We start from the raw sequence: 15,642 nt of genomic DNA, 5'->3' as shown, positions 1-15,642 counted from the left end.
CACTTCAGATATAAGGGCACAAAGAGACTGAAAGTGAAGAGATGGAAAAAGATAATTCATACAAATAGAAACCAAAAGAAAGCTGGGGTAGCTATACTTATATCAGATAAAATAGACTTTAAAACAAAGACTGTAATAAGGGACAAAGAAGGGCATTGCACAATGATAAAGGGGTCAGTCCAACAATAGGACATAACATTTGTAAATATTTATGCACACAACATAGGAGTGCATATATATGCAAATATTAACAGATCTAAAAGGAGAAATAGACAGCAATACAATAATAGTAGGAGACTTTAATACCCACTTACATCAATGGATAGCTCATCCAGACAGAAAATCAGTTAGGAAACATTTGCCTTAAATGACACATTAGAACAGATGGCCTTAACAGATATACTCAGAACATTCCATCCAAAAGCAGCAGAATACACCTTCTTCAAGTGCACATGGAATGTTCTGCAAGATAGATCATATGTTAGGCCACAAAACAAATCTTTATATATTTAAGAAGATTAAAAGCATCTTTTCCAACCACAGTGGTGTGAAACTAGAAATGAGTTACAAGAAGAAAACTAGAAAATTCACAAATATGTGGAGATAAAACAGCATGCCACTGAACAACTGAGGGGTCGAAGAAGAAATCAAAAGAAAAAATTTTAAATGTCTTTGAGACAAATGAAAATGGAAATACAACATATCAAAATTTATGGGACACAGCAGAAGCAATTCTAAGAAGGAGGTTCATAGCAGTAAAAGCCTACCTCAAAAAACAACAACAAAAATCAAACAACCTAACTTTACACCTGAGGGAACTAGGGAAAAAACAAAGCCCAAAGTTAGTAGAAGGAAGGAAATAACAAAGATCAGAGCACAAATAAATGACATAGAGCCTAAAAAGACAATAGAAAAGACCACTGGACCTAAGAGCTGATTCTTTAAAAAGATAAAATTGACAAAGCTTTAGCTAGACTCACCAAGAAAAAAAGAGAGAGGACTCAAATAAATAAAATCAGAAATGAAAGATGAGCCATTACAACTGATACCATGGAAATACAAAATTTCATACAGACTACTATGAATAATTATATACCAATAAATTTGACAGCCTAGAATAAATGGATAAATTCCCCGAAACATATAACCTACCAAGACTGAGTCATGAAGAAATAGAAAATATGAACAGACCGATTACAAGTTAGGAGATTGAATCAGTAATCAGAACCTCTCAAACAAAAGTTCAGGACCAGATGGCTTCATTGGTGAATTCTACCAAACATTAAAAGCAGAATTAATATCAATTCCTCTCAAATTCTTCCAAAAATTAAAGGAGGAAGGGACACTTCCAAACTCATTTTTACAAGGCCAGCCTTACCCTGATAACCAAGACCAAACAAAGATACCACAAGAAAAGAAAATTACAGGCCAGTATCCCTGATGAACGTAGATGTAAAAATCCTTAATAAAACATTAGCGAACCAAATTCAACAATACATTAAAAGGATTATATACTGTGATCAAGTGAGATTTATTCCAGGTATGCAAAGATGGTTCGATAACTACAAATCAATCAAAGTGGTACACTTCGTTAACAAAATGAAGGATAAAAATCATATGATCATCTCAACAGATACAGAAAAAAGCATTTGACAAAATTCAACATTTGTGATAAAAATATCTCAACAAAGTGGTTATAGAGGGAACATACCTCAACATAATCAAAGTCATGTGTCACAAGCCCACAGCTAAGATCATATTTAACAGTGAAAAGCTAGAGCTTCCTCTAAGATCAGGACCAAGACAAGGATGCTCAGTCTTACCACTTTTATTCAACATGGTATTGGAGGTCCTATCCAGAGCAATTAGGCAAGAAAAAGATATGAAAAGCATCCAAATTGGAAGCAAAGAAGTAGAAGTGTTACTATTTGCAGATGGTGTGACATTATATATAGAAAACCCTAAAAACTCCACTGAAAAACTATTATAATAAATTCAGTAAAGTTGTAGGATACAAAATAAACACACAGAGTTCTGTTGTGTTTCTATACAGTAACAACAAACTATCAGAGAAATTAAGAAAACGACTTCATTTACAACTGCATCACAAAGAATAGAGCTTCCCTGGTGGCACAGTGGTTGAGCGTCCCCTGCCGATGCAGGGGACACGGATTCGTGCCCCGGTCCGGGAAGATCCCACATGCCGCGGAGCGGCTGGGCCCGTGAGCGATGGCCGCTGAGCCTGTGCGTCCGGAGCCTGTGCTCCGCAACGGGAGAGGCCACAACAGTGAGAGGCCCACGTACCGCAGAAAAAAAAAAAGAATAAAATACCTAGGAATAAATTTAACCAAGGAGATGAAAGATCTGTACACTGAAAACTATAAGACATTAATGAAAAAAATTGAAGAAGGCACAAAGAAATGGAAACTATTCCATGCTCTCGGATTGGAAGAATTCATATTGTTAAGCTGTCCATACTACCCAAAACAATATGCAGATTCAGTGCAATCTCTTATCAGAATTTTAATGGCATTTTTCACAGAAATAGAACAAACAATCCTAAAATTTGTGTGGAACCACAAAAGACCTCAAATAGAGCAATCTTAGAAAGAACAAAGCTGGAGGCATTAAATTACTTGATTTCAAAATATATAATACAAAATTTTATTAATCAAAACAATATGGTATTGGCATTAAAACAGATATATAGATCAATAGAACAGAATAGAGACCCCAGAAATAAAGCCATGCATATATGATCAGTTAATTTATGACAAAGGAGAAAAGAATATACAGTGGGGTAAGGACAATCTCTTCATTAAATGGTGTTGAGAAAACTAGGTAGCCACATGCAAAAGAATGAAACTGGACCACGATCTTACACTATACACAATAATTAACTTAAAATGGATGAAAGATTTGAATATAAGACCTGAAACCATAAAATTCCTAGAGGAAAACTGACAGTAAGCTCCTTGACGCTGATCTTGGAGATAATTTTTTGAATTTGACATAAAAGCTAAGGCAACAAAAGCAAAAATAAAGCGGGACTACCTCAAACTAAAAAGCTTCTGCATAGTAAAGGGAATCATCAACAAAACAAAAAGGCAACCTATTGAATGGGAGAAAATATTTGAAATCATATTGTCTGGTAAGGGGTTAATATCCAAAAAATATAAAGAACTCATTTAGCTCAATAGCAAAGAACAATCCAATTAAAAACTGGGCAGAAAATATGAATTGACATTTTTCCAAAGAAGACATACAGATAGTCAACAGGTACATGAAAAGATGCTCAGCATCACTAATCATCAGGGAAATGCAAATCAAAACTACAATGAGGTATCACCTCATACATGTTAGAATGGCTGTTATCAAAAGACAAGAAATAAGTGTTGGCAAGGATGTAGAGAAAAAGGGAATCCTTGTGCCCTCTTGGTGGCAATATAAATACATGCAGCCATTATGGAAAGCAGTATGGAGTTTCCTCAAAAAATTAAACGCAAAACTACCATGTTATCCAGCAGTTCCACTTCTGTGTATTTATGGGAAGAAAATTAAAACACTAACTCTAAAAGATACATGCACTTCCTTGTTTATTGCAGCATTATTTACAGTAGCCAAGATATGAAACAGTCTACAATGGATGACTGGATAAAGAAAATGTGGTGTATATATACGCAATGGATTATTATTTAGCCGTAAAAAAATAATGAAATCTTAGCATTACAACAACGTGGATGGGCCTTGAGGGCGTTATGCTGTATGACTTAAGTCAGACAGAGAAAGACAAGTATCATATAATCTCTCTTATGGAACCTAGAACAAACAAAAAAACCAAGCTCATAGATACAGAAAACAGATTGGTGGTTGCCGGAGTTGGGGGGTGGGGAGTGGGCAAAATGGGTGATGGGGGTCAAAATGTATAAGCTTCCAGTTATAAAGTCATTGGAGATGTAATGCACAGCATAATGACTTTAGTTAATAATACTGTGTTGCATATTTGAAAGTTACTAAGACAATAGATATTAAAAGTTCTCATTACAAGAAAAATTTCTGTGACTATATATGGTGATGGATGTTAACTAGGTTTATTGTAATGATCATTTCTCGATGTGTACAAATATCAAATCATTATGTTGTATACCTGAAACTAATATAAGGTTGTATGTCTATTATACTTCAATTAAAATTTAGAAAGAGAGAAAGAGAGAGGCTCTGGCATAGCCTCTCAGGCTCTTCTCATAGCAGAGAGAAGAGCTACTTAAGAAGAAGCATGGTGATGGGGATGGTGAGCACAGAAAGGCTAGGCCAGAAAGGTGATGGCGTAGGTGGCATTAGCAGGGATTTATGTGGAGCAAGCAGGCAGGCTGTTTTCAGGTAGGATTAACAACTTTCAGAACCTACTCAGTACCTTTGTGGGTTTACTGATTGCCTTGAAAAAAAAAAAAACTATTTGTTGAAATGATTTCTGCAAGCTAGACACCCAATAGGTAGGTTTTTAAATCGCATGTCATTTTACCTGTAGCTGAATATATGCTTTTCAATAGCTGGGATGTCAGTTTTGCAACCAGAATGCCCTCCTCCTGGCATCAGGGCATCAGAGCACTAAGGAAACCAAAGCCACAAGGGGCTTGGTAAGCACATTCAGAACACACAGACAAAATAGACTTGAGACCTGTGTTAGTCACGGAAGGGCCCTAATTGATTGTCCCTTCTCTGCTAATGCCTGTCTAAATGATCTGCTTCTAATGGTCTATTCTCTGAATTCTCTATGAATTTGGGGGCTATTGCTGGAGAATACAAGTTCTTATTTCCTCTTGTATAATTCCATGAGGATTATCCTTGTATTTTTTGCATCTACCACTTCAACATTATTTATCTTCATTCCAGTAGAATTCCTCATATATTATAGTTTCTAAACTGTTTATTTTTCATTGATTGATTGTGTGTCCATTACCATTTGTCATTTTTTAAAAATGAAGTATAGTTGATTTTGCAATATCATGTTTTAGGTGTACAGCATAGTGATTCAATATTTTTATAGATTATACTTTTATAAAATTATTCATAAAGTTATTATAAAATATTGGCTATATTCTCTGTGCTGTGCAATATATCCTTGTAGCTTATTTATTTTATACATAGTAATTTGCATCTCTTAATCTCATACCCGTATCTTGTCCCTCTCCCCACTGGTGACCACTAATTTGTTGTCTGTATCTGTGAGTCTGAAAAGATACATGCACCCTAGTGTTCATAGCAACGTTATTTACGATAGCCAAGATATGAAAGCAACGTAAGTGGCCATCGACAGAGGAATGGATAAAGAAGATGTGGTATAGATATACAATGGAATACTACTCAGTCATAAAAAGAAGGAAATTCCATGATCTGCAACAACACGGATGGACCTAGAGGATATTATGCTTAGTGAAATAAGTCAGACAGAGAAAGAAAAACACTGTATATTATCACTTATATGTGGAATCTAAAATAAAACAAATGAATATAACAGAAGAGAAACAGACTCACAGATATAGAGAACAATTCATGGTGTAGCTGGCTGCTTCCTGCTATAAATACAGGGAAGACCTAATCTCTGCAGTTGCCTGTGTCCAGGCCACGTGGGTAGGATGGTTTTAGTCCTGGGCAAGGCTTCCATGCACTGCTTTTTCTCCTCAAGCTCTTCTTAGACATGGGAGCTCGTGGTCCTCTTTGGGCCTCCTTCATTCCCTCTCTCTCTTTTTTTTTTTATTAATTTTTTTTGGAGTATAGTTGATTTACAATGTTGTGTTAGTTTCTACGGTACAGCAAAGTGAATCAGTTATACATATATCCACTCTTTTTTTAGATTCTATTCCCATATAGGACATTACATAGTATTGAGTAGAGTTCCCTGTGCTATACAGTAGGTTCTTATTAGTTATCTATTTTATATATAATGGTGTGTATATATGTCAATTCCAATCTCCCAGTTTATCCCTCTCCCCCTTTTCCCCTTTGGTAACCATAAGTTTTTTTTCTGCATCTGCGACTCTAATTTCTGTTTTGTAAATTCCTCTCTTCTTTTGCATGTACTTCTGGTTCTTTCAGACTCTAGTTTTTTTGTGCCCTGATTATTGTTAATGGGGGAAGATCCAGAAAGTGATGTTAGGTTGTTTTGTAGGACAAGACAGCAAGATTCATTAATGGATTTTTAGCTCCTTTTTGGGAAAAGCTCTAGACCAAAGACAAACTTCACTTTACCACCACTGTGGCTAGAGTGGTTATAATGGGACTTTTAGATTTTAGAGCAAGCAAAACAGGATATAGTTTGACACAGTTATTTCTTTTGACTGAATGTTTGTTGTCTTTTCTTTTTCTAGGATTTTCACTGGCTGACCCGCTCTAATATGTAAATAAAGATGCCAGTGAGTGACTTGGCATCTCTTTCCTGTAAGATGGAATTTTATTTTCCACAGCAAAATTACTATAATGTTAAAATTGTTCTGCAAAGAAAAATAAAAAACCTTTCTAAATGACATTTTATAGTGCAGGAATTGATTAAAACCATAAAAAGATACCAGTATTCTATGACAGAAATAACCATTTACAGATGAAAGAGGGGTTTATTAAATAGCATCATAACTGGTTTATTGAATGACACATCAGTATTCTTTTAAGGAAATCCATTCTTAAAGTCACATATCTTTTAATAACATCTTCGAAGAAAAAAGCTTCAGAACTATGCAATGTAGAGGCATGTTCAGTAAGTTGGAGTACCTAGACTATCTCTCCTTCATAGTTTATCCGTTGACCACTTCATACCTTAGTCTACCCAACCTTAGTCTACCCAGTATTTAATGGGGCTTGTTCTACATCTTATGAGTTGGGTTTTTGTTCTGTTTAGTTTTTCAGGAAAGAACTTATTAAGCCAAAGGAGAAGTCACACCACACCCAAACTAATAATTTCAGGGTATATTTGGATTATCAACCTTAGTTTATGTGTACCACATTGAGACCAACAGAATCAACAGCCTTAATATGTAAAGAACTCTTATAAATAAGAAAAATATTAATGCACTAGTAGAAAAATGGGGAAAGGGCATGAATGCATAATTAACAGAAAAACACAAATGATCAATAAAAGTATGAGTATGAATACAAATGAGTAGGTAAGTTAAATAGAAAAAGCTTTTTTTTACCCCAGCCACTTAGCAAAGCACTTTTTAAATTATAATTTTCAGTGTTTGGTGAGGATGAAGTGAGGAGAGGAGTGCTGTGCTGGGACAGAAGATGAAATTGGTACGAATTCCATAGAGGAATTCTAGCGTTGCTTGTATTTGCAATCATAAAATGTTCATACCCCATAACTTTTGACCCAGTGGGCCTATTTCAAGAATGTATTTTAAAGAAATAATAAAACATTTGGTCAAATATTTATATATAAGGACATTCAGCATAGTTTTATTTAGGAACAACCACAATGTTTAATAATAAGACATTGGTTATGTAAATTATGATCTGTCAACATCATAAAATAAAAATTATGTTAAAGAATGAATATTTATTAATGGAAAAATAATCACAGCTACAAAAATGGATGGGTCCAGGTCAGGATATACATCTTTACTCATACACAAATACATACATAGAGAAAAAAGGTGGGCACAAAATAAACCAAAATTTTAATATAGCTTGGTGATGGGATTTAAGTAATTTTTATTTCCCTCATGTTTTTCCTACTTTTATAAGATTTTAAAGTAAAAATACTTATGTAATTGTATTACCAGAAACAGACATTGTTTTAAGAAAATACTAGAAATGGAAAAGTATCACCTATTTTCAGGGTCATTCTTGTTTATTATCTGCAGTTTTATAGATGAGTTGGAGTATAGGACTTTATATCCAAGTTCAGCTAGTTTGACTGTACCGTACATATCAGACTTATATCCGTTGGCTAGTTAGGGGCCTGAGTGACCTCCACAATGTTGTGGACTCCAGCTTTGAGGTGGGAACCCAGGAGATACTTGCAGGGAGCTGTGGCTTTGCCTGACAGGCCCTTGAGATCAGGCCCCCTGGCAGGTCCTCTTATGTATTCTGAGATACAGACTAGAGAGCCTGGGCTGCGGAAGAGCATAGGGAATATCCAAGGAGGGCAGAGAGTGGGCGGCTTAGTAATCTCATCAGTGTCCTACTCTGCCCGTGGACACTGGCCTCTGGCGGCCAAGTGCTACATAAGATTTTGCTGAAAGGTTGAGGGCTTGATGAACATTTGTGAGTTGAACTATATAAATCTGGATACTAGATGTAATTTGGGGAAAAGGCTCCTTCTCTAGTCATATTATCTCAAGAGAGAAAAAAAGTTGGCAGGTTAATAGACTGACCAGCAGAGGTCAGTCTGCACAAAGATCAGATTAGTCCAGGAGCACTGTCCACTGACTGCCTGCTTTATAAATGGGATCTTTCCTTAGAAGGATAAGATATTGAATAAGCCCCTCTAAAATGAATCTGTTGGTTGATAGTCAAAGTTTACTGGTAAATATTTTGTATCCCCTAGTTTAATAAGGAACATTCTTACGGGATCCTAGTATGTTGAATACTCAAGTGCCTCATAAAAACTGAACTTTGAAAGATTATGGTTGTTTTCTTAATTTAGGAACGCTGAGAATTCAGGCTTGGAAATGACTTACCAGGTTAGTTCCTCTACTGATATTCTTTCCCAAACCTTTCATACTTCATGGGGTTGTCTAGGGGTTCAAAAAGTTATCCAGAAGCCCAGTGCCTGGTATATAGAAGGCACTCCATAAATGCCATTGTGTTTTAGGAAGATGCAACTTTAGAGAAGAGGAGAATGTTGGCTGGAATTGTGTCCTGTTTAGCAGTGTGGTTTCACTTTGCAAGTAAATGGGTCTTATTTCCCAAATAGAATGAGTCATTTCCTGGAAGACAGGGGCTGTGTGTTTTTATTTCCTTAAACAGCCACCTGCTCACTGGATAATAGCTGAATGAGAATTCATGATGTTTGGAAATAGCTCAGTGTATGTTTTCTATGGTTATTTCACATATGCACCTCTGAAGTAGCTCAGCTTATTATGTCACTTGAGTATGTTTTCCTTAGGGAAGAGTTCTCAGATCTGTTACAAAGAAATAATAGGATTTCGAACACCAAAGGAAAATGAAAATAATATTGCTTCCAAAAATGTATTTGTTCTTTTACTACTTTTAACTGAATTATAAGAAACATACAATATTGTGTTAGTTTCAGGTGTACAACATGGTGATTTGCTATTTTTATACATTATGAAATGGTCACCACAATAAGACCGGTTACCATCTGTCACCATACAAAGTTGTTACAATATTAGTGATTATGTTCCCTATGTGTACATTACATCCTCATGACTTATTTATTTTATAGCTGGAAGTTTTTACCTCTTAAACCTTGTCCCCTATTTCATCTATCCTTCCACCCTCCTTCCTTCTGGCAACCACCAGTTTATTCTCTGTATCTATGAGTCTGTTTTATTTTGTTTGTTCATTTGTTTTGTTTTTTAGATTCCACATGTAAGCGAAATCATACAGTATTTGTTTTTCTCTGTTTGACTTACTTAGCATACCACCCTCCAGATCTATCCATGTTGCTGCAAATGGCAAGATTTCATTCTTCGTATGGCTGAGTAGTAGTATATTGTATATATTAACACCGTATCTTCTTTATCCAGTCATCTATGAATGGACATTGAGGTTGTTTCCATACCTTGGCTATTGTAAATAATTCTGCAATGAACATAGGGGTGCATATATCTTTTTGAATTAATGTTTTTATTTTCTTTGGATAAATACCCAGAAGTGGAATTGCTGGATTGTATGGTAGTTCTATTTTTAGTTTTTTGAGGAACCTCCATACTGTTTCCCATAGTGGCTGCACCAACTTCCTTTACTGTTTTTAAGACACTTCTCTAGGCAGTGGGGAAGCAGTGCACTGCCATGAAGAAGTGGCACATGATTATTAAAGTATTGATACATGCAAACTTAGAGTGACTAGGATGGAATTTCATATGAGTGTATTAAGAAAGTTGGAAACCAGTTAAATTCCAGATGGGAATTATGATTGAGAAACTCTCGTAAAACTGACTCTGCTGACTGCTGTGGAGAGTGAAGTGTATACAGATGAAGTTTGAATCATCTGGTGTTTTCTGGTTGCATTTGCTGCTGCTCATCTGAATAATGGAGTAACATGGATAAAGGAAATTGAAGATCCTGTGAAATCCTCCCAAAGATAAGGTGCAGATTAAAGTACACCTTGGGTTCAGATCTGACAGGCAAGGCTGCCTAAGCCTCTGGTTTTCACTGGATTATCTTGGATCGTCCCTCCCCTCCAAGGCCTTTTCTTCTAGGAGAGAGGCTAGCTGGTTAGTGAACCCATGGTGAATCCAGGTTGTGTGGTTAACCCTGCAGTTAGGGAGCAGAGAGAAAAGGCACAGCTAGAAACCCCTGGATCTCCAGTTTCAAAGTTTGAAGGGAACACTTTAAATTTTGACTCAGGCCTGGAAATATCCAGAGATGGCATCATCCATGATCTTCTTCCCAGGGGTCACTGGAGCCAGCTCTGTGGAGTGCTTCATCTACAGCTACCTGGTTCGTCCTGAGGCTCATTCCCTGGTCCCAGCGTGTTCCCAGGTACTGCCTCCTCACCCCAGTGATCAGGGAGGGCTCAGGAAATCAGACCTGCTTTCCCCCTATCCTGAGCTCTGTGTGCTCCCCGCCGTTTGCCATGTGGTGTCAGCCATGTTGTCACCTCTTCCATGAAGCTATCCTCTCTCCCAGCCCTCCTACAGCACCCTGCGTGTACCTTCGTCACTACGCACGATATTCATGGTGCATCGAATTCCCATCTCCCTTCCCACCTCGACCTAGTGCCTGTGTACCCAGATGTCACTCACCCCTCATCTTCCAGGGCCTGCATCCTCCTGCTGTTTGGCAAGCTCCTCTGTGGGCTCCCCCTTGAAGAATCGTGATGTGTATATCACGGACATTTTCTTGTAGGGGTGGCGGCCCCGGGGGGGTCATATCACAAAAGCCGCAGCAAACAATTCTGAGGGTGCAGCGTGGAGAGGTGAGCCACGGAGGATCAAAGCCCAGCCCTGGTGCCTGGGTAAGACAAGCCCCACCATCCTTAGAGCCGTGTAGGGGTGGGGTCTGGGCCTCGAGGCCCTGATGGAACTGGGCCAAGTTCCTCCTCCAAATGGAGGTCAAAAGTAAAGTTGAGTTACTGGAGAGAAATACTTCTTGCACACTTTAGTGCTGTGCACTGATATTTACATCCACTATACTCCTAACTCCATTTCATAACTCACAGTGCCATTCTCGCCCCCTGCCCTTCGCCCACCGTCCAGCTGTGCCCTCTCCCCACCACTCTGCCTACGTCATTCTTCTTCAGAGCTTTCATGCTTATCTTCATTTGATTATTTTTCTGTATTAACTCTAGTAGCACAAAAAATCTAGTATTTTCATTAGAGTACATTTTAAAATTTAGTGCATTAATAGAAGGACTTCACATTCAGCAAGGCCAACCGATCAGGAGACGATTGCCAAGAAAAGATAGTTTCTTACTCACAGTTCTGGAGAGGAGAGGGTCTCACACCGTGCAGGGCTGCATGGGGTAAGGGTGAGGGTGGTCTCCGGGCACAGAGAAAGAGGCAACTTACAGCTGAAGCCTTTACCGTGCTTTCCTTGTAAAGAAACAGGTGAGGCAGATTAAGCTGGTTTAGGATTGGCTAGTTTGAACAATATCCATGGACTCCAGGGTGCAGGGGCTGCCCCAGGCATCTGGTACCTGACCCTGTGGTGATTAGGGCAGGGAGATAAGAGGCCTGGAACGTGAGAGCCCAATGCAGAGCACTATAAAGAGGGAGGTTGGGATCGTGGGCTCAGGGTTGATTTGCATATAAAAAGAGTTGTTTGCCAACAGGGAACTAGCTAACCTGGGAGGGGCAGTCCCTGGGGTCAGCAAGGCCCAGGTGTCAAAGCATCAGCATTACAGAAAATAAGATGTGGTTAATACAGAGTGATGTTAAATGGATATGTATTAAATATTGTATTAAATATGAATATTTGGATGATTGGATCTTAAACTTTTATTTCTATTCAAGAATAAGGTATCTTTGAATTTATTAAAGTATTTGTTCCTCCGTGGAGTTTTAAAATTCTCATCCTATTGGCACTACACAACTTCTGTTAAACTTGTTCGTAGACATTATTCTGTTTTGTCACTATTGTAAATAAGTTCTTATCTTCCACTATATTTATATTTGGCTATTGTTTGCATATTTTGTATACTAATTCCATACCTTAATGAATTCTCTCTAACCTCTTCTTCCTTTTTTTCATCTGGTGGCATTGGCTAGTACTTCCAGAACAATGCTAAATGATACTGATGACCGTGGACCACTTCCTTCTAGGTGTTTTAGAATCAGTATATCGTTTACGTGCTCTCTTCCTTCATGGGGAGCAAAAGATGGCAAGAAAATCTCCCCACAAGGAGTTACTGAGGGTGCAGGGCTTGAATATCTTCCCCAAGGGACATAACAAGATGGGGAAAAAATCCAAACTGTTATTTGTACTTGTGGTCACCTGCAACAAAAAGTGACTTCTTGGCAGTTGAATTAGGGCAAATGGGAGTGCTAGTCAATTACTTGCCACTTCGACTTCCTTCCTTCATTGACACTGAGACCAGTGACGAAGGCAAACATATTGCCTCTGTCATCTGCACCTTCAGAATCTCAGGCCAGGGTCCCCAGGTGAATCAGCAGAAGGTGACCTCCTTTGCTCCCTCTTCCACCCACGGTGATGTGTGCATGGCTGGGGCACCAGTGGGGAGAGGCATTACTTCAGGTCCTTTGAGAAGCAGATGCGAAGATGGGATTAAATGTGAGAATTTTATTAAGGGAAACATCTGTGTGAGAGGAAATGGGAGGGGCTGGGAAGGCTGGGAGGGCCATCAGACGCAATGAAGACGGGACCCCAGGAAAGGAGGACGGGGGGAAGGTTGGGTGGGAGCACCCTGGTTGCCACGCAGTCCAAGGAAGCTTTGGCAAGGCTTCTATCCGAGATCCATGTCTCCCGGGAAAGGGCCCCCCCGTTCACATCCTTCTGGACGCAGACATGGGAGGGGAGCCACGTGGTGCCTGGGTGATGCAGGTTCAGCACAGATGCCAGAGACAGGTTTCAGGGAGCCTCCACTGGGGCTCTCTGTCAGTTCTGCTGCTGCAGGGCACTTCTGGAGAGGTCTCTCTACTGCTGCCGTAAGACTGTTAGAGCTGAAAAATAAGGGGGCCAAAGTGCATTCACCAAGACTTAAAATCTAAGAATCTGACCCAGGTCCATCAACAGCTCATTTTTCAGTTTTGGGCCGGGACTCTTCCCTTGGGCAGAGGATGATAAGCCTGAATTTCCACCCTGCTCTGCTTTGGTGGTTATACCACTCCGAGCCTCAGTTTCCTCATCTCTGTAATGGGGGGAGGAAATAGAACACCTAACTCAGAGTTGCCTGGAGCATGTCTGTTTACAGAAATGCTTAGCAGGAAACCTTGTACAAAAGAGTGCTTTGATCACCATTAACCCCTCTCCCTTCACACCCTCTTCTGCCTCTGACCCCCAACCCTCATGGAGTCACAGAACTAGCTTTGTCCCACTGTGATAAGAGAAGTCCCCATGTCCCTGTAGTGACTGTGTACCTTTGACAGCTTGTCTGTTCCCATTGGGAAACTGGCCACAGCCAGCTTTTAATTTGGCCACCTTCCTTCCACAGCTCAGCACAGGCCTGGGCTGTCAGTGTAAAATCAGGAAAAGGCGCATTCATTTGAGCCAAACTGAATTAGCCAGGCCAGTCTGCGGCCAGGAAGTCACGTGCTGCTTTCCCAAACCAAACAAATTATTTTTAGATTATTCACTCTTTGGCATTATCCATGCCACAGCTCTCTCCTGTTAGGGCACATCAGAGAAAATTGGCTACGGCCAATTAATGCATATTTCACAGCCATTTGTCTGCACTGGACCTCTGTGTGCAAAGTGAAAGTGGTTGAAATTGTGAAAAGTGGTTGAAATTGACCCCTAAGTTCTCAACCCTAGTGGTGAGTGCACTGCCATCACCGGGGGAGCTTCTATTTTATTTTTTTTAAGTTTTTTTTTAAATTGAAGTAATTACAATGTTGTGTTACTTTCTGGTGTACAGCAAAGTGATTCAGCTATGTACATATATATTCTTTTTCATATTCTTTTCCATTATGGTTTATTACAGGATATTGAATATAGTTCCCTGTGCTATACAGTAGGACCTTGGTTCATCTACTTTATATATAGTAGTTTGTATCTGCTAATCCCAAACTCCTAATTTATTCCTCCCCCACCTTCCCTTTTGGTAACCACAAGTTCGTTTTCTATGTCTGTGAGTCTGTTTCTGTTTTGTAAATTCATTTGTATCATATTTTAGATTCCACATATAAGTGATACCATCTGATATTTGTCTTTCTCTTTCTGACTTACTTCACTTAGTATGATAATCTCTAGGTCCATCCCTGTTACTGCAGATGGCATTATTCATTCTTTTTTATAGCTGCATAGTATTCCATTGTGTATATATGTGTGTGTGTATGTGTGTATACATCTTCTTTATTCATCTGTTGATGGACATTTAGGTTGCTTCCATGTCTTGGCTATTGTAAATAGTGCTGCTATGAACATAGGGGTGCATGTATCTTTTGGAATTAGAGTTTTCTCCAGATATATGCCCAGGAGTAGGATTGCTGGATCGTATGGCAACACTAGTTTTAGTTTTTTGGGGAACCTCCATACTGTTCTCCATAGTGGCTGCACCAATTTACAATTCCCACCAACAGTGTAGGAGGGTTCTCTTTTCTCCACACCCTCTCCAGCATGTATTATTTGTAGACTTTTTAATGATAGCCATTCCGACCAGTGGGAGGTGATATCTTATTGTTTTGACTTGTATTTCTATAGTTATTAACAATGTTGAGCATCTTTTCATGTGCCTGTTGGTCATCTGACCCCCAACCCTCTGCCTCTGGTCCCCAACCCTCATGGAGTCACAGACCTAGCTTTGTCCCACTGTGATAAGAGAAGTCCCCATGTCCCTATAGTGACTGTGTGCCTAAATAGACATTGGAGAAATGTCTATTTAGGTCTTCTGCTTATTTTTTGATTGGGTTGTTTGGTTTTCTGATAGTTAAGCTGTATGAGCTGTTTGTGTATTTTGGAAATTCAGCCCTTGTCAGTCACATCATTTGCAAATACTTTCTCCCAGTCCGTAGGTTGTCTTTTCATTTTGTTTATGGTTTCCTTTGCTGTGCGAAATCTTATAAAGTTTAATTAGGTTCCATTTGTTTATTTTTGCTTTTACTTCTGTTGCCTTGGGAGACTGGCCTAAGAAAACGTTTGTACGACTTCTGTCAGAGAACATTTTGCCTATGTTCTCTTCTAGGAGTTTTATGGTGTCATGTCTTATATTTAAGTCTTTAAGCCATTTTGAGTTTATTTTTTGTATATGGTGTGAGGGTGTGTTCTAACTTCATTGATTTACATGAGGCTGTCCAGCTTTCTTAACACCACTTGCTGAAGAGACTGTCTTTTTTCCATTGT

At 38.9% G+C, this 15,642-nt stretch overlaps 1 protein-coding gene across 2 annotated transcripts in view; it reads left to right on the top strand.

Moving 5' to 3' along the window:
• HACL1 (2-hydroxyacyl-CoA lyase 1) overlaps positions 1–6,527 on the top strand; it is a 41,217-nt gene extending 34,690 nt beyond the window's left edge. Inside the window, exon 16 of one of the 2 annotated variants that reach the window (XM_082840087.1) lies at positions 6,369–6,527. In XM_082840087.1, the coding sequence (XP_082696213.1) occupies positions 6,369–6,401 (33 nt within the window). In that variant the 3' untranslated portion in view covers positions 6,402–6,527. The remainder of the gene's footprint in view (positions 1–6,368) is intronic. The other variant, XM_082840086.1, reaches the window with a different exon arrangement.
• The last annotated feature ends 9,115 nt before the right edge of the window (positions 6,528–15,642 follow it).

Source organism: Leucopleurus acutus (genome assembly GCF_964270905.1).
Source record: "Leucopleurus acutus genome assembly, chromosome: 5".
NCBI classification, from domain to species: Eukaryota; Metazoa; Chordata; class Mammalia; order Artiodactyla; family Delphinidae; genus Leucopleurus; species Leucopleurus acutus.
The sequence above is the reverse complement of the archived record's forward strand: the minus strand, read 5'-3'. Positions and strand labels throughout refer to the sequence as shown.